Source organism: Canis lupus, chromosome 21 (assembly GCF_003254725.2).
Source record: "Canis lupus dingo isolate Sandy chromosome 21, ASM325472v2, whole genome shotgun sequence".
Lineage (NCBI taxonomy): Eukaryota > Metazoa > Chordata > Mammalia > Carnivora > Canidae > Canis > Canis lupus.
This window is the reverse complement of record NC_064263.1, coordinates 20,918,270-20,945,806: the sequence shown is the minus strand read 5'-3', so window position 1 is coordinate 20,945,806 and position 27,537 is coordinate 20,918,270. Positions and strand designations below refer to the sequence as shown.

The following is a 27,537-nucleotide window of genomic DNA, read 5'->3' as shown; positions in this document are numbered from 1 at the left end:
GAGCCTCGCAATCTCAGACAATTTTAACAGGGCAAGGCGAGATTTGTTTCAAATGTGTTTTATTGCTTTTGGAGGACAAGTGGCTTCTCACCATGGTGACAATCAGGTTGCTAGGCTGGGCAAGGCCAAGTTTAGAAGAATGGTCCTCCAAACAGAACAAATGAAATGAATGGCTCATGCCACCAGCAACTTTCTTCAAGTTCTGATTAATTTCCCATGAAATAATTGCTTGGAATACATCCCAGCAGTTCCTTTATTCATTGTTTCTTTGTCTTGCCGACAGGAGGGTCAGTCAATACTGAAACATACAGTCTGAACCAAGCATATGTGATGCCCACTGCACAATACACTGAGGTCAGTAACAAAGGGATAAAGGGGTACTTCAGCTTCCAGGAGGTGAAAGGGAATACAAATTCACAGAAGATTTCCAGAGGTGCCAGGCCGAGAAGGTAGAAAGTTTCCATCCAATTAAAAAGAGTCTTTTCTTTTCTGAAGAAAAAAGGAGAAAAGTCTATTTTAAATGAATCATTCTGGTTTAGCAAACATTCCTCAGCTAAAGCTTCCCATCTGCACTGTCCTGACCTGAGGAACAGTCAAAGCCATAGTCAAAAGAGTGCATTAAATTCCACATTTAGAAAAAATTGATAATGATACGCCATTGCATTATCTCAAACAATCCAAATTCACCCAATTGTTATCTACCTACACTGTCCCCTGGCTGAAGCTGCCAGGAGAATCAGCTATGTGTCTGAAAGCGGAAAGGCAGCTAGATGCTGTGATAATGGAGTAAGATATGGTAAATGATACATAATTGATGGTTTTTAAAATGTTTGTTTTGGTAAAATAACATAATTTGCTATTTAACCATTTTTAAGTGTGAATTTCAGTACCATTGAGTATACTGACAATGCTGCTACAATCACCACTACCCATTTTTAAAACATTTTTATCACCCCAAAAGAACTCTGGAAATATTAAGCAATAATCCATTCCACATTCCTCTTCCCCCATCCCTACTCTGTACCTTCTAATTTACTTTGTCTCTATGAATTTGCCTATTTTGGATATTTTATACAATCTTTGTCCTTTTGAGTCTGGCTTAGCTCACTTAGCCTAAGTTTTTCAGGGTTCATCCATGTTCTAATGTGTCAGTGCTTCATTCCCCTCTCCAGGTGGCCAGTATTCTACTGCATGTACACATCACATTCTCTTTATCCATTCTCTGGCTGATAGACACTTGAGTTGTTTCCACCTTTCGGCTACTGTGGATAATGCTGCAATGAGCACTGGTGTACACGGATCTGTTCGAGTCCCTGTCTTCAGTTCTTTTTGGGTATATACCTCAGAGTCAAATTGCTAGGTCCCATGGTTATATCTGAGTTTTAATATAATTAAGTAAAAAAGGCTCGTGGATACAATTAGATATGAATCACAGGGAAACTTTAATAAAAAATTATACAGAGGTGCCTGGGAGGCTCAGTCGGTTAAGCTCTGACTCTTGGTTTCCATTCCAGTCATGATCTCAGGGTCATGGGATCGAGCCCTGCATCGGGGGGGAGTCAGTCTGGGATTCTCTCCCTGCCCTTCTACCCCATTCCTTGCTCATGTACACGGTTTCTCTCTAAAATAATAAAAATTTTTTTAATTAAAAAAAATTTAAAGATTTTATTTATTTATTCGAGAGAGAGGCAGAGACACAGGCAGAGGAAGAACCAGGCTTTCCACAAGGAGCCCAATGCGGGACTGGATCCTGGATCCCAGGATAACCCTCTGAGCCAAAAGCAGATGTTCAACTGCTAAGCCACCCGGGCATCCCTCAGATAATAAATAAAATCTTAAAAAAAATTATACAGATAATGTTATATTAAGTTTAAAAGAGAAGAAATTCCACCCATAATTCTATGGCAAGAATTTTTATATATATTTTAGCTTTATGCATCTATATTTATGTGGTTTTACTCAGAATTCATATTTTACATTCCAATTTTTTCATATAAGGTTTTAATTTAGTCCCTTCTCAAATACTCCCTAAAAATAAAGACATGAACTATGTTGTTATGTCAGAATGACAGGATTATGGGTAATTTCTCCCTTAAAAAAAATTTGCCAATTCGTAAATGTTCTATTACTGTCGTAACGTAAAAAATATTCTTAAAAGGCTTAGCTGACCATTTGGCAATAAACATTTCACAAGAGCAAACATAATTTTAAATGTACTCTTTTGGATTACCTGAATAGAGTCTTCAGTGAGGAAATACTATAGATGGTAAACAGTAACATGAGTAAAATTTTAATGGGAAGTTCTGTTAAAAGAATAAAAAAAATACAGATGATAATCCAATTGATAAGAAAAAGATTTGTGATACTTAAGGCAATATAAACACACTGATGCAGCTATATAGTGTTAGCAATGCTTTTTCAGCTTAACTGTGCATTTTTGTAACACCTAAAGATAATGAGGATTAGGGACAAATTAGGAGTTTTATTTAAGACAGTGGATGAACTCTTTCCTTCCAAGAGATTTTAAGGTTGTTTAACTCAGTATTGATCTCTAGGCCCTGATGAAAAGGGCATAGGGCATGGCAATCAAATCTCTTTCTCTTAAAAAGAAAAAAGAAAAGCTGTTTACCTGGTGCAGTGAAGAGCAGAGGGAAGAGGGAATAATGTCCTGTTGTGGTCAGAATCAGAAAAATTGAAGCATCTCCTGCTTTTCCCACAGACAGAAGGCTAAAAATAAAAATTCTTATAATAATTCCTTAAAGTAACAACTGAAACTTACACTGAGAGAGCTTGAATAAACTGCAATTATTATTATTTCTAGAACTGGCTTAAGCATAAGATAGCATACTGATCTTTGCTACAAGTACAATTCAATTGAGAATATTAATTTAGTGGGGAAATTTAGCAGCTCATAAAAGAATGTACCACATAGACCGGGAGTAGTCAAAAAGAGTCCTGCTTCCCTGAAGAACTGCCTTCTCCAGAGAAAGGGATGTTGTGGGATTGGGAGCTGCCTAGTGGTGATAGCCAGGGAAACAGAACTTGGTAGTTTAATGTTTAATGTGCCTGATGATGCTTGGTATGAATTCTAACTAAAGACAGAACTTTTGCTCTATTTCTTATTTTGGAAACTCCAAATTGCTGAATGAATCTAAAGAAGCCATATACTGATGTGACAAATTTGCTTAAGGTTCCTTCAAACCTTAAATAATTTCTCTCAGGATTTAAGAAAAACCTCAAGAAAAAAAGGCTAATTCTATTACTATCTATCTATCTATCTATCTATCTATCTATCTATCTATCTGGTTTTAATTTTAATTTTATACAAAAATGGATACTATTGCACTTAATTTTTTTCAAGCATGGTACAGTGAAAAGATGATAGGAATCAGCATCATAACATCTGGTTTAAGTCCTAGCTGTGCTACTTGGTAGTTGTATGGCTTTGGATTAAGTCACTGAAACTCTCTGAGCCCCAGTTTCTGTAGATGTTAAGACAGGATGATATCCATTTATCCTAATTACGTTAAAGGTTGTTGTGAGGCTCAAAAAGAAAAAAACATGTAAAAAGCAAAACAACCCCTACCAATACCCCAAGAAGAGTTCTGCAAAATGCGAAGTGCTATACAAGTTAGATTTTATTCCACAATGGACTCAATCCTTACTTTGACTAACAATACTTAAGAAGAAACTGTGGAGGGCAGCCTGGGTGGCTCAGCAGTTTAGCACCACCTTTGGCCCAGGGCCTGATCCTGGAGACCTGGAATAGAGTCCCACGTCAGGCTCCCTGCATGGAACCCGCTTCTCCCTCTGCCTGTGTCTCTGCCTCTCTCTCTCCCTCTCTGTGTCTCTCCTGAATAAATAAATACAATCTTAAAAAAGAAGAAGAAGAAGAAGAAGAAGAAGAAGAAGAAGAAGAAGAAGAAGAAACAACAACAACTATGGAACCTTATTTCCTCAGATGTGATGACACCAAAGCCCACACTTTTCTATACTATGCTGCCATTCAATATCCAGATCTAATAGCCTGGCGCCATGGTTCTTAATCACTAAAGTACCCCTTAACAAAAAAAGTGCAGAACTATACATGCAATTTCACAGGTCCAGGGATCCCAAGTTAAGCGTCCCTGTCCTGTCCTAGTATAAATCTGTTCCTGTACATCTTTGCCTTTGCCCATCCCACTGAACAGGTCTAGAAGGAACAGATCAAATAGAAAACAAGAGGGTCAATTGTGAAATATGCCAGAAATGCCAGCTGAGCTACATGCTTACCTCATTGGGAGAACTGCGAGGAGTATGGCTTTTTCATGGACGTGCCACCCAAACAGGAAGGAGCTCAAGGCACAAAGAATTAGACATCGGAGAAAGCCTCTAGGCCCTTGAGGTTTAAACCAAAGACAGAAAACAGAGGGCTAGAAACAACAGGCAAAGGTAAAACTTCAATATCATTTAAAACAGGCTTTACAGAAACATTGTTCAGACAAATACAATTAATATCATCTCTCAAAAACCATAGATCTTAGACTATTCTCCATTAAACTGGGATAATTCATCACTTTAACGCTCCACCAGAAGTTATAAAAAAACCACTGAGAGAAAAAAGGCTTTTGGAAATATTTAACTCATTAAAGTAATAATAATAATAATAATAATAATAATAATAAATGATAAAATTAATTAAGATAAATGACAAAATTAAGTTCTAGGATATCCAATAAAACCCCTTATTATACCTTCACAATTAGTTAATTAGTAGTCACTGAACCTATTAGGCTAAACTGCAAAAGTTCATCAACATTCTGGGGCTAATAATAAATTAGATTTTTTTTTAATAAATTAGATTTTGCTATGTTAATAAACACATACCCAGCTTTGTGGCCTGGAGCATTTTTATTTATTTATGATTTTATTTATTTATTCATGAGAGACACACAGAAAGAGGCAGAGACATAGGTAGAGGGAGAAGCAGGCTCCCAATGGGGAGCCTGACGCAAGACTCAATCCCAGGACCCGGGGATCACGACCTGACCCAAAGACAGACACTCAATCACTGAGCCACCCAGCTGCCCCTAGACTGTATTTTATAATAAAACTATGGCCTGCCATATGCAGCTTATGAGGCTGAGATTTTTAAAAAGTTTGAAAAAATACATAAAGATAAATAAAAGTTTTTTTACCTTAGAACATGGGAACAAATAGGCCAGCAGAGCTTAATTACCTACTAGTACTGCCACTTAATTAAGTGGGGGTCAGGTGTCTTGTGAGGCTTGGTCTTTTAGAAACTAAAATTAAAGCTGAGTATAATTGTTGGTAAGGTTGAGTTTATATTGAATGTTGCTAAAATTATATCATGAAATTGAGAGCACTGTGATTCCTAACAAAAAAAAGCTATGAATGAAGCCTCTATCAGCATCTGACTCATGTTAGATTCAATGTTTGATGCTCAAATAGCCATTGCTGATTCTAACCTGCAGTCGTCATCAAAACAAAAATATCCATGCAGTTGAGACAACTGTGGATTTTTGACTAGTTAGCATGGATGAAAACAACAGAAACCTGGATGTCCCCACTACACACATTTCCTTCTTTCTCCACAGTGCAATCCTTGCCCCCTCCTCCCTGGGCTTTTCCTTTTTCCTCATTGGAGGGTGAACAGACGATCTGACAGCTGCAATGAGGATCTTTCTCAAAGGGGTTTTACTAGTAATCTTTCCTTCAGGTGTTCAAAGTTACTCAAGAATTGCTATGAAATACCTCCATTTGCAGCAGGATCATGGTATTTGTCCTACAGCTGGAAAAACTGGAAAGCTGAAATTAACCAGCCATACAAGAGAGAAACAGAGAAAACTCAAGAAATGAGTACTGTGGGTGAATTCTTACCAATATGGCCATCAGAGTACAGATGAGGGTGGCCAAGGGGGTCACTGAAGGAAGGACTGTGTGTTGGAACTGCTGAACCAAACCACTTGTCATTGAAGCCTTGGGAATTTTGTTGGGATCAAGCAGTTTCAATTCCAAACCTACAGAATACGTAGAGATTGTTTAATTTTCATCAATAGCACACCACATTTTACCAACTCCTTGAGGAAGAAAAAGCTACTAAATCTTATTGCTGCTTCAAGGTCAGGATATATTAACTCAATTCTGTACTACTCTACTTAAAATGCCCTGGTCTTGAGATTATACAATGCAAAGAAGTGTTTGCATTGGAATAGGGAATTCATGCAGCTAAAATGATCTTTGCTTGCAGGTGGCATGAAGAGCAATCTGGGGTCACTTCGAAAATAAAGCAGGCTTTTAAAATGTAGGTCTGATCACATCACACCCCAACTTGGAATCCTTCATTGCCTACAGAGTAAAGTCCATATTCTCAAGCATGGCATAGAGTATCTTCCATGATCTAGCTCCTTCCTACCACTCCAGCTTCATCTCCTACACTTTATTAAATGTGGCATGGCCACTACCGATGGGACATAGCACTCTCCACACTTGTCCCCTTTGCTTAGAATGGCCTACTCACTTTGCAAAGTTAACTCCTAATTCACTCCCTTAACTGAGAAAGGTTTTAAATTAAAAAGTAGAGCTGATTTTCTTGTGGGCTAGATACACATATGTATCTATGGACCTTGTACATGTCTCTGTTATCTGTTTATGGACTTACTTCTCCACTACAATTGGGTTTCTTAAAGGCGGAAATGATGATTAGTTCATTTCCAGCCCCAGTACTTAGGGGTTCAAGGAATACTTATTAAATGAACCAAGTCTGAGGATGATGAAGCAAACCCTATCCCAAATAAGCTAATAGAACAGACAATCTGAGCACCTGCATGGGCCTAATGCCATTTAAAATCAGTGAAATGGCTCTTTTCCATCTTGCAAGATGGCGGGCGAAAAAGCCGAGAAGCCGGATATTAAGGAGAAGAAACCTGAAGCCAAGAAGGTTAATGCTGGTGGCAAGGCAAAGAAGGGTAACCTCAAGGCTAAAACGCCAAAGAAGGGGAAGCCCCACTGCAGCCAAAACCCTGTCCTAGTCAGAGGAATTGGCAGATATTCTCGATCGGCTATGTATTCCAGAAAAGCCATGTACAAGAGGAAGTATTTGGCAGCTAAATCCAGGGTTGAAAAGAAAAAGAAGGAGAAGGTTCCTGCTACCGTTACAAAACCAGTTGGTGGTGACAAGAATGGTGGTACCCGAGTGGTTAAACTTCGCAAAATGCCTAGGTATTATCTACTGAAGATATGCCTCGCAAGCTGTTGAGCCATGGCAAAAAACCTTTCAGTCAGCATTTGAGACAGTTGCGAGCTAGCATCACTCCTGGGACCATTTTGATCATCCTTACTGGGTGCCACAGAGGCAAGAGGGTAGTTTTCCTGAAGCAACTGAGCAGTGGCTTGCTACTTGTGACTGGACCTCTGGCCCTCAACCGAGTTCCTCTGCGTAGAACACACCAGAAATTTGTCATTGCCACTTCCACCAAAATTGATATAAGCAGTGTGAAAATCCCCAAACATCTCACTGATGCTTATTTCAAGAAGAAGCTGTGTAAACCCAGACACCAGGAAGGGGAGATTTTTGACACAGAGGAGAAATACGAGATTACAGAGCAGCGCAAGGTTGATCAGAAAGCTGTGGACTCGCAAATTCTGCCAAAAATCAAAGCTGTTCCTCAGCTTCAGGGCTACCTCCGCTCTGTGTTTTCTCTCACAAATGGAGTTTACCCTCACAAATTGGTGTTCTAAATTTCTTACAAAGAACCTAATTAAACAACTGATCCATTAAAAAAAAAATCAGTGAAATGCAGCAAGGTGCAGACTACCAAAATATTTTGTATTCATTAAACCTCTTTCCTTTTCTCTTCAGTCTGATGATTCACTCTTAAAGCTAGTAATGATTTCCCTGCCACTGACTTTCCAGGTAAGACATCTCTGAGGAGACGGATAAATAAGATAATATACAGGGTAGCTTCCTGAGTCAGACAAGGAAAGTGGCCCTTGAATCTCATAACCATGCTGGTTGTTTAAGGTTTCTGAAATATAAATGTTAAGAAATTCCTTGTAAGGATCCATGAACATCAAGGCTGGATTCATAGTGGGTGAGGGAGAACATCACATTATGATTTCCTACAAGTATGCACCAAAAATAGTAAGAGCAGCTATTATGTGCCAAGAGTTTTGTAGCCATTACTTTCAGGCCCCTAAGGCACAGAGGGATGTGTAAGTTGTCCAAAGTCACACAAGGGATAAGTGGTAGAATTAAACCCAGGTCTGTCTGGCTCCAAAGCCCCTGCTACCAACAACCCGGTATTTCTTTATTATTGTGTGTTTCTTACAACATGCTGCACGGGTACAGTCACTTATATTAGCCCTTTATTATAATTGCTAGAAGATCAAGTGACTTGATCAATGCCACAGAGCCATTAATTTATGCAGGTGGACCTCCAACCAAGTCATCAGACTCTAGATCAGGGGTTGGCAAAGTCTAGCCTGAGGGCCAAATCCCCAGCCTGTGAGCAATCCCCTCATTTTGGTATAGCCCTAAAGCTACAAAGAGTTTTTTTATATTTTCCAAAGTTATAAAGCAAACAAACAAAAACACTATGTGGTCTGCAAAGCCTAAGCTATTTACTATCTGGCCCATTAGAGACAGAATTTGCAGACCTTTCTTTCTCTTGATCCCACCATTTCCCATCAAGTTAGGCTATATTCACAAACTACTGAGAATTATTCCAGAATGAATTATTTTCAGTAGGATGATCTCAAGATATATATATATTTTTATCACTACCCAAACTTTTTTTTTTTTAAAGATTTTATTTATTTATTCATGAGAGACACAGAGAGAGGCAGAAACATAGGCAGAGGGAGAAGCAGGCTCCATGCAGGGAGCCTGATGTGGAACTCGATCCCCAAACTGGGATCATGCACTGAACCACTGAGCCACCCAGGCTAGACTACGTTTCCCTGCTGAATACTGTCTTTTATTTATTTTTTATTTTTATTTTTATTTTTTTTTTAAACTTATGATAGTCAGAGAGAGAGAGAGAGAGAGAGAGAGAGAGAGAGAAAGAGGCAGAGACATAGGCAGAGGGAGAAGCAGGCTCCATGCACCGGGAGCCCGACGTGGGATTCGATCCCGGGTCTCCAGGATTGCGCCCTGGGCCAAAGGCAGGTGCCAAACCACTGCACCACCCAGGGATCCCTGAATACTGTCTTAAGGCAAAAATTACTTTGAGAATGTCTAAATATTTTATATTTTCCCCCAGGAAAGGATCAACAAGCTCACGGCCACAGACAGCTTTCGTAAGGAGCACAGACAGTTTGTCTACTGCACTGAAGCCTGAGTTCCTAGAGCTGAAAGCTGGAATTTATGGCTAGACAAATAGTTCAGGCCCATTCAAAGCACAAAGCACTGTTTTCCATTTCTCAATGTGACTCATCCTTTCCAAATTCATCATCTAAGTAAGAAGGCTTGCTACTATACCGATGACGGAGAGCACTTTGTCCAAAGCATTGTACAAAGCCCAGAAGTTTGGAGCCCAATATGCATGGCAGAGGCCCCTCTTGAAAGGGAAGAGTCGAGACAAGACTTGAGGCAGTTGGTTCTGTAGAAAAGAGATTCAACAGTGATGATCAATCTTTTCCAGATTCGAAAAGAAAACTAAACAACAACAACAAAACAATAAGAGAACTAAGGAACTATCTGTGACGTGGTGTGTGGAAAGTTTTAAGTTGCAGTCTTTGTTCCTTTGAGTAGTTGTGTGATCCTGAGCAACTGTCACAAACTCCTCTTGTCTAACCTTCTCATCTGTTAGGGGGACAAGATACACTGAATACCAGTCCAGTACTGTTATGGGAGAAGTATAATAAGAGAAGAATTTATGAGGTGCAAAGGAGGACAAAGAGTGCAGCTTATTCAAGTCTACTGAAGAGAAGGTGGCCCCAAGGAAGACTTTACAAAAGATGTGATGCTTTTCAGTTTTAGCCGGAATTAAAATTAATTACTTGAATTCAGGGTGTGGGAAGAAGGGAAAAATATCTATTGAACATGTGTAATATTTTAGGTACTTTGAATGTTTGCTGTCAGTGATTGACTGTGAAAGCACCCTGAGTACTGATTTGGGGGTTACAAATAAATTATAGTAGGTAGGCAAATTAGCAAATATGGAAATCTGTGAAAAGTGATCATCGATTCTGTGTGTGCCTGTGTGTGCAAGACATGAGTAAAACATATAAATATACACATACATGTTTGAATATTAACAAAAATGTCAGAAAGAATACCATCCTATCTTTGGGGAGTCACACTGGGGAAGACTAAGAAAAAGGTAGTTTTGTTTATTTTATACATTCTTGGTTTTATTATTTTTTCTAAACAACAATATCAGCAACAACAAAAAACACATATTACTTTATTAAGAAAATAAGACTTACCAAGGCTAGAAAAGGACCCAACGAAAGAGCAGAAACTAGGAAAACAATTAGTCCCAGGGAAATAAGACGGATAAAGCTGAAACTGTTCCATCGGATGGACCCATCTACAGAAAAGGAACATTACCATTACTCTAGGAGTATGGAAAACCATAACTTATACAATGTGCTAAAACCAGAAGTGTCCCCTGATAGTACGCTAATATCTACTTGTGGCAAGGGCACAGAAAAGTCAGAATGGGCAAAGGGTTTGTAGGATCAATAGCTGAGAGGTATGTATAAAATCTTCTCATGAAGCAAGCTACCAAGTCAAGCAAAAATAAAATAAAGGTTTTGGTATTATCACTGAAACTTACCTGGTTTATTTGCAGTGAAACAGTAAGACCGCAGCAGGTATATACCATAAGCTGGTGCTACATAGAGGTAGATGTGCTTGAAATGTAGAAGAACAGCAAAGAGCAATGCTCCTTCCATATGCCTTTTCTAGGAGATTTAAAAGGGAAACATTACTTTAAAATTCAGGGTAAACTAAATGTAGTAATACAGTATCCTGATTGGATCTTGGAATAGAAAAAAGAACATTAGTGGAAAAACTGGTGAAATCTGCACCAATGTCAGTTTTTCAGTCTTTGTTTTTTTAAAAAGTTTTAATTCTAATGCCAATTAGTTAACATACAGTGTTGTATTAGTTTCAGGTGTGTAGCATGGTTTCTTAGTCTTGATGAAAGTATCATAGTTTTTTTTTTTTTTTTTTTAAGATTTCATTTATTTATTCATGAGCATACACAGAAAGGAGAGAGAGAGAGGCAGAGACACAGGCAGAGGGAGAAGCAGGCTCCCTGCAGGGAGCCCGATGAGGGACTCGTTCCCAGGTCTCCAGGATCACACTCTAGGCCGAAGGCAGCGCTAAACCGCTGAGCCACCAGAGCTGCCCAGTATCATAGTTTTATAGAAGACGGTAACATTAGGGGAAAATGGGTGAGGGGTACAGGAACTCTGCACTATCTTTGCAACTTTTCCATAAATCTAAAACTATTTATAAAAATTAAATCCCTGGCAGCACCGGTGGCTTGGCGGTTTAGCGCCTGCCTTCAGCCCAGGACGTGATCCTGGAGTCCCAGGATCAAGTCCCACATCAGGCTCCCTGCATGGAGCCTGCTTCTCCCTCTGCCTGTGTCTCTGCCTCTGTGTCTCTCATGAATAAATAAATAAAATCTTAAAAAAAAATAAATTCCTTAAAAAAACCCACTGGAGATCGGTTACATGACAATGTGAATATACTTAACAATACTAGACTATACACTCAAAAATGGTTAAGATAGTTAATTTTATGTGTATTTTACTGTAATTAAAAATACATATTTTAAAACATATATTCTGAACTAGTTAATGAAATACTATGTCTGGGATGTGTGTATGTGCATGTATGTAGATCACTGTAGTATTTTCTCTACTTTTGTATATGATTTAAGTTTGCTATAATAAAACATTTTTAAAATTCAGGCAAATATTCTACATGCAAGCTAAGATGAAAACAGGCAAGTGATTCATTAGTTTTTATACTGAGCCTAGTTCATTTCTGCAAAAAGTATTTACTCAATACTAAGCTTGATGCTGAGATACAGGACACATCATAACAACACATTACAAATTCTCTTTAAAGATCTACAGCCCAGAGAATTCAATCACCCTTCCCGCCTTTACAGTTTTACAACAGCTGGAGCTGATTTCCATGGAGGAGCTGGGAATGAGGGTACGAAAGAATATATATGATGTTATGCTACCAGAGAACCATTTAAATCTGCTGTTACAGGTAAGGAAACATATAGTACTATCAGGCTGAAGGCACCAAGTACAGTACTTGACCCTACTAAAGGTAATCTGATTTAAAGCAAACAAAAAAAAATCCCAAGTTGACTTAACTAAATAAATCTGAATTCTACCTACCTCACAGGAATCTGGGGATCAAATGAGATAATGTTCCTGTGGTCCAGCAAGGAAACTGCCAAAGGGACCATGAAATGCCAAGTTCCTTCTCTCACTGTCTCATTGGGTGTGGTCTAGAATAGATGAATGAGGAATGATGAGGAAAGAGAATGGGGGGTTTCAGATCTCTTGTCACCCATTTTATAATTTATTTGAGATTCAGAGAAAGTCTAGCTGGTTCTATAGCTAACTTTTATTCAACAATCATTGAATGCCAATTACGTTCTAAGTACTATGTGGCTTTTTATGGTTAGAAGAAAAAAACTAGACATTTATAGTTGACAAAGAACTTTAAAACAAATTATCAAATTTGATCTTTCCAAAGTCCTTGTGAGGTAGGAAGCCCCATTTTAAGTAGGCTCTGCACCCACTATAGAGCCCAACGCAAGGCTTGAACTCACAACCCTTAGATCAAGACCTGAGCTGAGATCAAGAGTTGGATGCTCACAACCAACTGAGCCACCCAGGAGCCCAAGTAGGAAGTCCCATTTTACAAATAAGAATGTAACAAATGGTACACTTCATTTTATAGATGCAAAAACTGAGGCTGAGGGGTTAAATGATTTGCTTGGGTTAATGGTTCCCAAACATGACTGTGAATCAAAATTCTCTGTAGAGCCTGAAACCCTGATGCTAAGGATTCTGAGCCAGCATACAGAGGGGTGCCCCAGAAATCCGAACTTCTGATTTCTTCCTCTACAAAGAGGAGGGTAATAATTACAACTTCACAGAATAGTTGTGAGGTTTACAATACAATACAGTAATTACAACTTCACAGAGTAGTTGTGAGGTTTACTCAATATTATATATAATATAACGTACCTAACCCAAAGTAGCCAGTGCATTTGTGTGAGCACTGAGTCATAGTTTATTAGGGTCAGTCAGGATTTCAACTCAAGTCTTCTGATTTCAAATCCCATGCTTTCTGTCACCATGCTACCTGCTTCTGATGGTAAAACCCTACCATCAGTTATTACATGGTAAAAACTAAAGATTTCATTGTAGATAAATGATTTGAACCAAATACAGCACCTCAAGTATATTTCAGGCCGGCCACCCTCTAACAAGTTTTTAGAGTCTACGCATAAAAAGAAGAAAGTTATTATCAAAAGAGAAGACAGGATTTGAGAGAAACACTCAATGCAAGTGTCTACAGTGCTTGGCAATTCAAAACAGTTGGTCAAATAAGTCTGCCTATCACTCATTATACTGCTGCCTTTATAAGCACCAACCAAGACCTAAGGGGAAAAAAATCTCATCAGCCTATTTTGTATTTACCTGAAACAATCGTGCAATGGAGAGTAACATTAATCCAAATAAAAAACCATTGTACTGGAAATGAATATCTGGACTTAGGTTAAGGAAAGACAACAGAGGATATCAAATTTTAATTGAACTGTGTTAGCAGACTGGGTATAAAAATGTAAACGCTTTCCTAATGAGAAAACTAAAGACAAAAATATTCCTCCCAGTTTGGACGTCTCATAAATGTGTTTTCTGTAAACAGAATCAAATCAGACAAACTCTATTAAAGTGTATATATTGTCAAGGATTATTATAGGGCATAAAAAAATTGTGTTTAAGAAGAAAACCAGGAAACTTTCCCATGTTTTTTTCTACCTTAAAGACCCAGCAGCTATGGGGCAAATCTTTTGGTTTTGTTTTTTAGATTAAGGGATGAGAAGGTGGGCAGCCCTGGTAGTGCAGCGGTTTGGCGCCGCCTGCAGCCTGGGGTGTGATCCTGGGGACCTGGAATCGAGTCCCACGTCGGGCTCCCTGCGTGGAACCTGCTTGTGTCTCTGCCTCTCTCTCTGTGTGTCTATGAATAAATAAATAAAATCTTTTGAAAAAAAAAAAAGGGATGAGAAGGTAAGGGACCTAACAGCTACTTAAGGCCACTAGCATGTAGCACCTTGTATAGAGTATCAATACACAATCTTACTTAGTAAGCCTCACAATGAACCTGTGAGGAAGTTAGAGCTCAGAGCCATTAATCCACATATGGCCTAAAGCTACTGCAATGCCATAGCTAAGAGATGAGGCCAGGTCAGACTTCAACCAAAGTCTGGGTGTTTTCCTCATACGTGGTTACCTTTATGAAAATTGTGAATATTAGGCTTTTACCATTGAGATTTTCACTCAAATCTTCTGGATTTAAGAACTTTGCCTGTTGGGCAGCCTGGGTAGCTCAGTGGTTTAGTGCCACCTTTGGCCCAGAGCGTAATCTGGAGACCCAGGATCGAGTCCTACGTCAGGCTCCCTGCATGGAGCCTGCTTCTCCCTCTGCCTGTGTCTCTGCTTCTCTCTCTCTGTGTCTCTCCTGAATAAATAAATTATATATATATATATATATATATATATATATATATATATATATATATAAACTTTTTTTTTTTTAAAAAAAGAACTTTGCCTGTTAATTTGTGGTAAGACAAGATGGTGGAAAAGCATGAAGGCCTATCTGTTCCCACAAACAACACTAAGGTAGGCTGTTTCCTAGGAAAGGTATTTAGAATAACATATTATAAAACTATTTAAGATATATGATTAAAGACAGTTAACAAACCCCAGCATACTGCTTAACTTACTAGTGCTTTAACTGGTTCTTGAACATCATTAACTTTTCAGAGACAAAATGCGCTAACAATCAGTCTGGTATAGTTGGAGAACCCGAAGAAACCACAGTTTGGGGAACCCACTGACCCATTTTCAATAGCAGCTCACATTTCAGAATCATCATTGTAGAAATAATCTTATACTTAATATATATAACAGAATAAGTAAGAGAATAGTACAGAAAATGTTAAGGATACGGTCCACAATTAACAACCCGAAGTTCCACAGCAGTAACACTGATAGGATAAACTTTGGCTTCTCTGTAAGTTCTTTACCTGCTTTTTTCCCATCAATGCATTTACAGCACCTATACAGCAGGAAGGAAGCAGAAATAACTTTCATCTTCATTAGAATATCACAAGACTAGTACAGAGTATACTCTGATACACTCAGATCCATTTTATTAGCTGTTCCTGATAAACTATCCAGGCTGTTCTTGACTGTTTACAAAGGTGACAGCAGAAACAAAGAACTCAGGGACAGTTCCATGTCTCTTTCTCAGCTATGATGATTTGAAACAAAGTCTTCATTTAATAAAATGAAAAATTAAAAAACAACCACCATAAACTCAATTTTATTTTGAAAATTGAGGATTTTGAAAATTGAGAGGGCACACACTGTATCAGCCTTGAGTAAAAAATGCAGACCATATCTGAGACTAATATAACAACATAACACTGTATGTCAACTATATTTAAAAAAAAAGCATACTGAGATGATACAGCACTCTAAATTATATATCATACCAGCCAAATTAAAAATAGAGCTATGAGGGACGCCTGGGTGGCTCAGCAGTTGAGCGTCTGCCTTTGGCTCAGGGTGGGATCGAGTCTCACATCGGGCTCCCTGCATGGAGCCTGCCTCTTCCTCTGCCTCTCTCTCTCTCTCTCTCTCTCTGTGTCTCTCATGAGTAAATAAATAAAATCTTAAAAAACAAAAAGGTGACAAAAAATTATTGTCCTATCTTTATTTTACAAAAATTATATTCAGATACAGAAGAGAGGGTGAAATAATATGTATCAAAATATTGATAGTGATAGCTTTGAGTGGAAAAGTATGGGTAATTTTTTACTTTATGTGTATATGTCATTTTCTGTTTTCCAAAATTTTGACACAGCTGTATAATCCTATAAAAAGATTCTTAAAAATGTGTTTCACTTGAATATTGGCAAATCCTAAAAACAGGAATCTAAGCCAAAAGAAATAGACAATAAAGATGCAGTGAAAAGGGGATTACCAAAAGGTAACCTGCTTTTCCTCCATGGAGCCTGTTCCCTCATCAAGAGAGACAGTAACCTTACAGGATAATTGAGAAAATTAAGTAAGTTACTATCTATAGTTGGTGTCTGATTCTGGGAGCTGGCACATAAGGTCTCAACAATTTATATCTTAACTGCTCCCTCAACATTGCAAATGAAAATAAATTCTACTCCCTCCTCTTTCTGCCTATATATATGTTCTCCCTGGGAGCTTGAATTCAAATGTTTTGAGTTTAAAGGCATATATTACAAATAGCCTTCCCTTAAAAAAAAAAAAAAAAAAAAAAAAAAAAAAAAGCCTTCCCTTCCAACTCTTCCTAGGTCACAAACAGATTGAAAGTGAGGGGTCAAACAGGAAATACTCCATGATAAAGAGCAGAGGTTAAAGCATTCCCACGGGAATTCTTTCCTGAATGGGGCAAGGGTTCAGGGCCTCAAAAGAGAAATGATCCATTTGTGATAAGGCTCACTGAAGGGACATAGTTAGTGCTCTGTCACAACTGTACCTGCAGGAGTAAGGACAGAATAGAAACTAACATTAACTGAGAACTTACTACCTGGAAGTCACTGTACAAGATGTTGTATATACGTGTATTCAAGTAAAAATTAACTTATAACAGAAGATTCAAAACATAAAAATATAAAATATAAACATAACTTAAAATTAGCAAAGGGTCTTCATGAAGGAAAGAATCCAGAAACAACAAATAAAAATACTCAGTAAGATTTCCTGAGTTTACTAGAATGGAAATTCCACTGGCAGTCAGCACAATGCATGTGTGTGTGCTGTATGTATGGATGTATATCCTAAAGAGTAGGGTATGTCACAGAAGACTCTGGGGGCCGGCCACAAGAACGGAAGGAAAAGCATACAGAGCCATTCTACGCAGGAGAAATGGAGACAGAACTCTATTTGGGACCACTTTCACAATGTTCACAATTTCTTGTTTCACCTCGGTCTTGTAATTCTACCTTAACCCACATTTTCTTCCACAAGATTCAGTGAGACTGTTTACTGTAATTACTCACTCTATCATTTAAAACATAAATACAGAGTTCGAGACTGTTCTAGCAGTTGCAATTATATGAACTTACTTTTCCCCAAATGAGGAACCAGTTAATGCTACTTAATACTATATTATGTCCTCAACACCTTCCATATAAAATGACATTCTCAGACTTACTCGTGGACAGCATACACAAAGAGTGCATCTGTAAAGATGACAGAAAATCTCTGGAAAAGCAAGGTCCTTGAGCTGGAGTAATTCAGATTATGGATATTCAGCATCTCTTGATCAAAATATTTGGCAACATGTGATAAGGCATATTCAAACCATGCAAAAAATGGAGGGTAATCCAAGGTCCACTCTGAAGTTGCCTGTGGTAAAAATCAAAGATAGAACATGTCCTAAATAACTCAATAAACAAAGTGGATATAAAGATTAAAAATCTTCATTCTCTAGTCTTTAAGAAAACACATGAAATGAAATCCCGTTTAAGATATGACCTATGGTGCATGACTGGCTCAGTTGGAAGAACATGTGACTCTTGATTTGGGGGTTGTGAGTTTGAGCCCCATGTTTGGGTTGGAGATTACCCCAAATAAATAAACAACAACAACAAAAAATGACCTAAATTAATAGAGTAATTCCTATGGAAGACTGAGCAGAACACCAACCACACCTGGTTCCTAAGTTATTTAATATGGTCTTCAATTTTTTTTAAAAGATTTATTTATTTATGAGAGAGAGAGAGAGAGGCAGAGACACAGGAGGAGGGAGAAGCAGGCTCCATGCTGGGAGCCGGACATGGAACTCGATCCAGGGACTCCAGGATCGCGCCCTGGGCCAAAGGTGGCGCTAAACCACTGAGCCACCCAGGGATCCCCTAATATGGTCTTCAATTTCCTTAACTAGAATCAACAATATTTCAAAAGGAAATTAATGAAACTTGCAGTAATAAACTTGGTTTTGATACAATGCTGCTTATCTAAATATAAAAAGGGAGCTATAGCATAACAAATGATTCACTAGCTTGGGTTCAAGTTCTAACTCAGACTCAATTTTCCTATTTGTAAAATACATATTGTAAGGGTTAGTTGATATAATACATATGAAATACAGTTATAAATGGCAAAATGAAAGACAAATGCTAGGGGCAGCCTGGGTGGCTCAACAGTTTAGCGCCGCCTTCGGCCCAGGGCATGATCCTGGAGACCCAGGATCGAGTTCCGCATCGGGCTCCCGACATGGAGCCTGCTTCTCCCTCTACCTGTGTCTCTGTCTCTCTCATGAATAAATAAATAAAATCTTAAAAAAAAAAAAAAAGAAAGACAAATGCTATTTACCTTTTGTTCCAATAGGTTATGAGATACTGAAGTTAAGAGAGCAAAAGCCACTCTTTGCCATTTCTGTATTCTGAACATTTAGTAAGTACCTGGTATATTATTAATCATTAGTTAAGTGAATGACAGTTACTAACAAGTAAATATAAATGCAGATCATATGAAATGTAGAGTATATGAAAATGAAGTATGTAATTTCAGGATATTATTTTTTTAGATTTCTCTAAGTCTGTTTCCTCATCCAAACAACAGAGTAGTAGTACATACTTTATGGGTTATTTATTAAATTTTATATACATATACAAAATACTGTTTATATAGCATTGAACCAGTATCAATAAACATTATTTACTACCACTTAAAAAATCATTATTCTCACCATAGACTGTCCCTGAAACTAAACTTGGACCTTGCACCTCTAAGAGCTCAGACCTAATAATCTCCCTATTCTGTGTTTGTTGCTCCTTTCAATGGAAAAGCCCTCTCCTTCTGGAATTGCACTGAGGGTTCACTGGGTACTAACTGGGTGCCCACAGGACTACTATTTAGGGTCATTCTGTGGTATAAAATGAGGTAATAGGGGCTCAGACAAACTATTTGTCAGCTCTTTGTTAATGGTAAGGATAAATGACAACTTTAGGTCCAGATCAGATGTAGCCTAGCTACTCCCCCTGCAAGTATAAAAATGTAGAAGCCTTAGAAGAGGCAAACCCAGAGGCTCTCCTAGGGCACTCAAGCTAAGAACATACCCATTAAGCTTTCCCTCACAAGAAGTTTCCTTCCCTAATTCCAAGTTTCCAATGTGGACTGTGAACAAGATGAGCTATTAAACTGTAGATAGAGGGATCCCTGGGTGGCGCAGCGGTTTAGCGCCTGCCTTTGGCCCAGGGCGCGATCCTGGAGACCCGGGATTGAATCCCACGTCGGGCTCCCGGTGCATGGAGCCTGCTTCTCCCTCTGCCTGTGTCTCTGCCTCTCTCTCTCTCTCTCTCTCTCTGTGTGTGACTATCATAAATAAATTAAAAAAAAATAAACTGTAGATAGAAAAATTAGAAATTCTATTTTTTAATCTCATCCTTTTTAGTGCCTATTTTTAACAGTATATTAATAAAGCAGTATTTGCATAATTTATAAATAAACTCACATTTAATAGCAAATGATCAACAATGTTTTCTTACTACGGTATAGATACTTAAGAAACGAGTTTAGAAATTAAAACTCCATGTAATTCCAAGGAAGTCATTATTAACTTTGACTTCAATAACATCTGCAGTTCCCAGCTACAGTTTTCCATGTTAGAGTTCACTCTATGCTTAAAAAGCTATTTACCCTATAGAACATCTATGAGGTTTTCTCTTACTTTATCTTATTCACACGTTTATTACTTTAAAATAAGGACCAGGAAGCACAGAAAAAAATTGGGAGGGACAAGTGCTGCCTGGGAGGTTGTCTTTTTTCCAAAACAAAGTGTCCTTGTCCTTTCTTAGCTATTCTCAATCCCACATCACTCAGAGGCTCTCTATATGCTGTCCTTATTCCCTAAAGACTTTCCAAATCATTCTTTTTTAAAAGATTTTATTTATTTATTCATGAGAGACACACACAGAGAGAGGCAGAGACACAGGCAGAGGGAGAAGCAGGCTCCATGCAGGGAGCCTGATGTGGGACTCGATCCTGGGTCTCCAGGATCACGCCCCAGCCTGAAGGTGGTGCTAAACCGCTGAGCCACCGGGGCTGCCTAAGACTTTCCAAATCTAACCCAGAAGGTTCTCTTGATCTCAAGGATTTCCATCTGGGGCCATTTTTTTTACTTAAAGAGCTTGGAAGCCTGTGAAGCTACTAGCTATCATTTTCTCCCAAGTGAACAGTTCCGTCATTTAACTAATACCGGGTAGAGCTGGAACTCAGAACTGGGGTCTCCTGACTCCAAATCCATTAGCTCAGTAAGCCACTACAACAGAGCTGTAGAAATCAAGATGGAGTCACTCACGTCAAGCAAGGACTCATGTACAGCAGTGTGGTAGCAGCCAAGGGCGTTACAGCTCAGACCAGATATCATGAAACCAGCACAGACTGACGACAGCCAGAACTGATAACCAGCAGAACCAGAAGAAGCCTGCAAAGACCCAAGACTGATTAGACTCCTTTAAAAGGGGAAGACTTTTGCTGCAAATTGTCACTCTCCAGAGGTTGAATGCAGTGAAAAGGTCAGCGTCTGAAGAGCCTAACAGTTTGCTGAAAAAGTCATCCTCCTTTAAAGGAGTCTAATCAGTCTTGGGTCTTTGCAGGCTTCTTCTGGTTCTGCTGGTTATCAGTTCTGGCTGTCGTCAGTCTGTGCTGGTTTCATGATATCTGGTCTGAGCTGTAACGCCCTTGGCTGCTACCACACTGCTGTACATGAGGGACTCTTATCTTGCTCTCTCCAAGAGCTGTATCTTCAAATACAGAAACATCCAACCTCTTCATACGAAGATTCAAAACAACTGTGTTCATTCTGTAAATATTTACTATGGGTATTTTGGGTGTCTTTCCCAATCAGTTAACCAATCAATTTAAGCAAAGCCAGAGCAGAAAGGCAGGTTAGAAGTCACAGTTAAGCAGTCCACTGTTCACATGTTTACTCCCTTTAGTATGACAGAGAGACCCTTCCAGACCTGACTGAATGTACCTCTTCAGCCTTATCTCCTACTGTGAGCCTCTTCTCACATGTAGTCAAGCCTTGCCCAGAACGGAGTTTTACTCCTTGTTGGCTTTTGTTGTTATTTTTGAGGAGAGCAGAAAGAACAAAGTAGTATACCATTACTAGAACATCTTTTTTTTTTTTTTAATTAAAGTGAGCTCTACACCCAATGTGGGGCTTGAACTCACAACCCCAAGATCAAGACTCACATGCTCTAGTGACTGAGCCAGCCAGGGCTCCAAGGATATCTTTTACATAAGCCTCTTTTATCCAAAATAAACTGATAAAGAAAACAGCTCTGGCCTACATAGAGTTTTAGGAGTCCTAAAATAACAGATAGTAGTGAAAGTTATAGGAGTAAATGAGAAAGAACATCCAGAAAACTACAGAATTAAAAACACAAGGACCACAAAGAGAACCCTAGAAGAGTATCAGCTGTTGGAAGGGTGTGCAGGTGAGGGAGAGCTGGCAAAGGAAACAAAGAGGAAATGGTCAGAAAGAGAGGGGAGACAGGAGCTGCCTTTTCATTTACAGTCTAAGAGTCATTATATGAATAATGCCAATTATTAACCCTTAATAATGTTTACTGAGCACTTCTGTTCTAAGCACTGTGCTAAGTACTATAAGCATTATATTCACTTCACTCTAATACTTATTATCATTAATAGTTAGGTGTGTTGAGGCTTTGAGAACTCAAGCTTGGGCATTAAGTGGCAGCGCTGCAAGTCACACAGACACAGTCTGAAATAAAAAGCCCAAACTCTTGACCACTATGCCACATATAATGTCTTTTAATTGGTCTGCATACATGCAAACTGAAATACTTTAAAGTAAACGCTTTATTTTAAAGTAATTGCTTACCGATTCTTAATATTCCCATCACAAATTTATATATAAGAAGGAACTTGGTCCTTCAGGTCATTGTTCTTAAGCTATTAAGGATTGTTCTGATCTGGCCAAAAAAACCCCCTTCAAAGCAAGAACAAATTCACAGAAAGCTTTAGATTGTCTTAAAAAAAAAAAATCTCCCTGCAGCAGAGTGCTGTTTTTGACGAAGACACTTCTGAAGTGATGTCTGTTTTTCATGAAATACCATTTGCAGCTTAGTAATTCATACCAGAAACAAAAATACATAGGTTTTATAAATAATAGAAGAGAATGCTTTATATTACCAGAAGCCTGCATATCACATTTGACTATTCCTTTTCTCATAAATCACTAAATATAGGGAATAGGATCTTAGAAATAATTCATTCCAAATCCTTATGTGCCAGATGAGAAACTAAGGCTCAGAGAAATGAAATATATTTTCTGTGCTATGGCAGAGCCAGGCCTAGAATCCAATTTTTCCTCTTAATCCCAAATTCTTTCAAAAAGAGTGTGGCGAATATTATAATTCCCAATTTATAGTTTGGGAAACTCATTTTGAAGTAATAGGATTCCCTAATAGTGCCAGAGGACAGAATGGAGTAAAAAAGACAATTTTTATGAAGATTAATTAGACTTATAATTACATGGAAAACTTTTTCTCCTGGAAAACTGTTTTAACATCAGTAGTATTTATATGATATCACATTATCACCATAATAGATAAGCCACCGAAAAAGTGAAAATTAAAACTTACCTCATAATACCACTGTGATATTGGCAAACTGTGAGTGATAGCAAGCCAGTTTCGGTGTACTTCAAAATCTGTGGAATGGCTATTCAAAACAATCGGATGAGTGAAATGAGATTTTGTCACATTTATTAATTTTACATTTCTTTTTTTTTTTTAAACAGTAGATACCACACCTGGTGTAGTGCCCAGCTGGAGGCTTAAACTCATGACCGTGAGATCAAGACCCCAGCTGAGATTAAAATTTGGATACTCAACCGGCTGAGCCACCCAGGGGCCCCTCCATTTCACATTTCTAAAATTATACTTTTAAATGGACAAACACTCCTGTATAGTGATATTCATGATCCTATAAAAACACAAACAGGCATTACATAATCCTGAAACACTGTACTTATCTGGCCTTCTGGAAAAGTTGGGGATCTATATAAAAGTGAAAAGGTTCTTAGAGTTATCTGAAGGGCTGACCAAAAGTCCTACTTAAACAACAGAAGTCCTCTGGCTATTCTTGCTCAGAAGTAACTTACTCTTGCTCATAAAGAATTCTTTCTTTTTTTAAATTTTTATTTATTTATGATAGTCACACACAGAGAGAGAGAGAGGCAGAGACACAGGCAGAGGGAGAAGCAGGCTCCACCCGCCGGGAGCCCGATGTGGGATTCGATCCCGGGTTTCCAGGATCGCGCCCCGGGCCAAAGGCAGGCGCCAAACCGCTGCGCCACCCAGGGATCCCTCATAAAGAATTCTAACAAAATTCATTATCTGGAAAATGCTTCACACACCAACTAGATCTTCAGGGATAAGTAGGAGTTCATCAGAAAGCAAAGGTGGAAAAGGCTCCTGCCATGCCTTTCCCATGTCTCCAAATTCCTCACTATACATAAATATAGTCAAGCATCTCCACTGCAGGGAAAGAAACAGGTTCTCTTCTACCCTTGTAAATTCTGTAACTGGCCAAAGAATTAAACTGCCATAAAACAGATTAATAGGAGAAAAAAAAAAAGCCAATTTTAAGAATACATGTATATATGAAAGCCCCAAAAGAACAGAGAAAGATAGGAGATTTAGAAGGCAGCCAAATGATTGAGGCTTATATACCACCCTAAGCTGAGGAAAGGGATAGGGGCCTGGGCTTTCCAATGGGGATACGGCAATTTACTAGAGCCAGAAGAGGATGTTTGGTGCACAAAGGTTGCCCTCCCAGCAGATTAGTCTCTCAGGTGAAAAAGGGATCTCTGGTAACAGCTCCTTTCCCAATACAGGCCCCCTTGCTACTGTAAATTTTATTTTCTTTTTTTCTTTCTTTCTTTATTTATGATAGTCACACAGAGAGAGAGAGAGAGAGAGAGAGAGAGAGGCAGAGACACAGGCAGAGGGAGAAGCAGGCTCCATACACCAGGAGCCCAACCTGGGATTCGATCCCGGGTCTCCAGGATCGCGCCCTGGGCCAAAGGCAGGCGTCAAACCGCTGCGCCACCCAGGGATCCCCTAAATTTTCTTTATAAAAGGGCAACTTCTACTCTGCTTTCAGAGATTTTCCTGTGTCTGCAGTTTCTCCAAATAATCAGCCCCCAATAATCCTTAGGCCAAAGAGCCTTATTTTGGGGTGGAATATTCTATACCCTTTTCCCTCTTTAGAATAATTTTTTTCTGTTTGTCCACTGCTGTACTTCCCCTCCACATCTTGAAGAGCCCCTGATACGTGGATGGGCTCAATACATTCTTGCTAAGTTAACTACTCACCAAAGTCAACTATGAATTCCGCAGCAAAACCCGATGAACACTTCTCAATGTTTTATACAATCTTTCCGGTGACAACTCTCCTGAGTTTCCTAGCCAACCCCTTCTATGTCTGTTCCATGGCTTTCCATTTCAGTATTCACCAGGTAAATGCTGGTGTTCCCGTAAGTTTAGTTCTTGGTCCTCTTTTTATGGAACTTACTCCGCTCTGGATGATCTTATTCATACTTATTGCGTCCATTATCAACTGTACAATGACTCCCATACCACAATACAAGTTTGATCTCTTTTCTGAGTTCTAGAGACAGACATCCCCAAATTTCTGCTGACACTGAAATTTTCTACAGATGCCTCAAAATCACAATTCAAAATTGATAGCCACGACTTAGCAATTCCATTTCTAAGTATATACAGTACTCAACAGAAATGCATTTACCCATGTTTATCAAAAGATATGTACTGGGCCTATCTTCAGGCCTTCAACTACATGTCAATTCCTCAGAGGCTTTCCCTGACACCCAATCTAAAGTAAGTCCCCCGGGTTAGTCCCCTTATAGAATCCCATTCTTTTCCTTCGTAATGCTTTTAACACAAGTATAGTTATGTAATTACATATTTGTGTTGATTTGTGTCTGGAACTGTTATCCCACAAAACTACACTCTTACAGGGTTAGTGATCATATCCATTCTGTCCTCCCCTGTATTGCCTACCCACAATACCTGGTATGTAAAAAGCAGTTAACACTTTGCTGACTATATTTACATTTATCCTGTAGCTTCCCTCTCACATCCCCGGGTTTTACAGTTTGAGAAGCAGAGCATTAACTACAACTACATACATTCTTAATCCTGGACCAAAGAAACAACCCTGAAGACCCATCTCTAGGCTTAAGTAACTAAAGCAAAAAACATCACTTTATATGCAAAAATTCCCTTTCACTCTGATTTGAAAGGAATTTCTCACATTTTAGAAGGGTTTTTCCAATTTGCCTTTAAAATGGAAAGAAGTTTATTTCCTTTCAGTGATGCAGAAAGTTTGGCCAACTCCTCCTTTTCCTAAGTGTAAGTCTAAACCTACACACACTTCATTGCTTATATAAGTACATATACACATCAGTGTGGATGCACACTCTATACATACAACTCTTCCTTCCATACCCAACAGGTTATCACCAAGAACTGAAGCAAACATTATCAGTAAACCAAAACCTGGGAAAGGGTAGGGAGACCTAGAGGAAGGGCGAAATCACTGCATAAGATTTAGGAAGGAAGAACAGATGGTGGAAGCTAATATTAACAAATATTGAGTTCCCGCAGAATACGCATTACTTGGTGGTTGCTTCCTCACTGGTTTCCATGCTTTCAGACTTGCCCCTCCATTTTTCAAATGGCCTAACCTTGTGTGATCTGGCCACTGCCCACCTCATCCTGTGCCACTCTCCTCCTGCCATATTGCTCTTCAGCAACAATGGGCATTGCTGTCCCCAGAACGCTGAGTTCTTTCCTACCACAAAGGCCTCCTTCACGTTTATTCTCTCCTGTGACTGAGCTGTTTTACATTGCTTCCTTCATCCTTCGAATTTTAACTTAAACATCACCTCCTCAAGGAGAAAAGACCCGCAGTGACTCTATTTCCTTCACAGATCCTAACACTATCGTTTCTGTCCATCTGCCCCCACGAATTCTATCGAGGGCAGAACCCGGAAACGTCTTTCTCCTCACAGCACCTCCAGGACTTGGTGGCTCGCCACCGGGCCACTGCGAACTACCGCTGAGTGAACGACGGAGGTGGGTGTCCTTAACCTGCACACTAAGATGAGGACCCAAGGCTTAGAAACGCCGAAGCCAGCGACCAGGGCTGTGATCTAGTTCTCAGGTCGAGCGACGATCAATCCGGGCGGCTCAGCGGTTTGGCGCCGCCTTCGGCCCAGGGCGTGACCCCGGAGACCCCGGATCGGGTCCCGCGTCGGGCTTCCTGCGTGGAGCCTGCTTCTCCCTCTGCCTGTGTCTTGCCTGTGTCTTGCCTCTCTCTCTCTCTCTCTCTCTCAGTGTCTGTCATGAATAAATAAATAAAATCTTAAAAAAAAAAAAGGTAACGATCAATCCGCGGCATGGGAAGCACAGCGCCCGACTTCCAAGCCCCCTTTCCTCCTCCCACCCACGGGCGTCCACGCTCCTCATTCCCGCTCTGACCAACCGCGGCGCGGGTCCCTTACTAGGTGGGGATGAGAAGGCATTTGAGGAGAGTCACCCCGAGCGCCAGAGCCGAGAACCAATTTCCACCACACGCCGCAACTCCGGGGGCAGCCATTGCCGCAGCGTCGCGCGCTTGGAACCAATCGGATCCGCATCCGGGCTCCCGCGCATGCGGGGAGGGCCTTCTGAGCCGGCGCCGGCCGCTCCGCGCATGCGCTGAGCCAGTCCGCCTGTGGGACGGCGGAGCTCTGGCGTTTAAATCTCCTGCTGGCCCGTTTTTCCCCCCCACTGTCCAGCGTCTCGCTGGGGCTCGGCTTGGAAGGGCTGCGTCTGCGCAGGTCTCTTAGGATGGCAGGCTAAGTTTCGTCAGCTACTTCATACTTCCTCTGGAATAGTTGCTGCACACGCCTGCTCTGGCGTTTCCTGCATGTGCCTTGCAGCATGGGGTACCCAGGCGTTGGGGTACCCAGGCGAGGGAGAAGTGGAGGAGACGGCGCTGGGACCCAAGAGTTACAGGAGACGAAAGCACCTGAGAGTTCTGGAGGTGCCTAATCCGGCACCAGAACGGAGACAATGATGGGAGCTAAGATACAGAGGTGAAAACGTCTGGTGCTTCTAGGACTCAGAGCTAGGCTCTTGGTGCAGCACCTGCCCGACGGGGACCCATCCA

At 39.8% G+C, this 27,537-nt stretch overlaps 2 protein-coding genes and 1 long non-coding RNA gene across 8 annotated transcripts in view; 2 read left to right on the top strand and 1 right to left on the bottom strand.

Annotated features, from left to right (window-relative positions):
- Positions 1 to 26,721, top strand: part of LOC112642122 (uncharacterized) — a 45,037-nt gene extending 18,316 nt beyond the window's left edge. Inside the window, exons 3-5 of the long non-coding RNA XR_004807937.2 lie at positions 9,264 to 12,241; positions 18,652 to 18,717; positions 26,396 to 26,721. This is a non-coding gene — a long non-coding RNA (uncharacterized LOC112642122). The remainder of the gene's footprint in view (positions 1 to 9,263; positions 12,242 to 18,651; positions 18,718 to 26,395) is intronic.
- ALG8 (ALG8 alpha-1,3-glucosyltransferase) lies at positions 43 to 27,045 on the bottom strand. 6 transcript variants are annotated; one of them, XM_025419533.3, is made up of 13 exons: positions 26,888 to 27,045; positions 22,938 to 23,016; positions 17,474 to 17,667; positions 15,228 to 15,337; positions 13,693 to 13,760; positions 10,785 to 10,911; positions 10,432 to 10,535; positions 9,482 to 9,602; positions 5,881 to 6,020; positions 4,273 to 4,412; positions 2,630 to 2,727; positions 2,231 to 2,303; positions 43 to 489 (listed from the first exon to the last, which is right to left on the bottom strand). In XM_025419533.3, exons 1-13 carry the CDS (start codon positions 26,980 to 26,982, stop codon positions 258 to 260), a joined length of 1,581 nt encoding a protein of 526 aa, XP_025275318.1. In that variant the 5' UTR covers positions 26,983 to 27,045; the 3' UTR covers positions 43 to 257. The 6 variants fall into 6 exon arrangements, with proteins under 6 accessions (XP_025275318.1, XP_025275321.1, XP_025275320.1 ...); XM_025419536.3 differs by lacking the exon at positions 26,888 to 27,045 and adding an exon at positions 24,675 to 26,402; XM_025419535.3 differs by lacking the exon at positions 2,231 to 2,303.
- LOC112642119 (60S ribosomal protein L6-like) lies at positions 6,845 to 7,788 on the top strand. Its single transcript, XM_035704139.2, is given in 2 exon segments — positions 6,845 to 7,226; positions 7,229 to 7,788. Coding segments are annotated over 2 exon segments (858 nt in total). The 5' UTR covers positions 6,845 to 6,880; the 3' UTR covers positions 7,741 to 7,788.
- Positions 27,046 to 27,537: the final 492 nt, after the last annotated feature.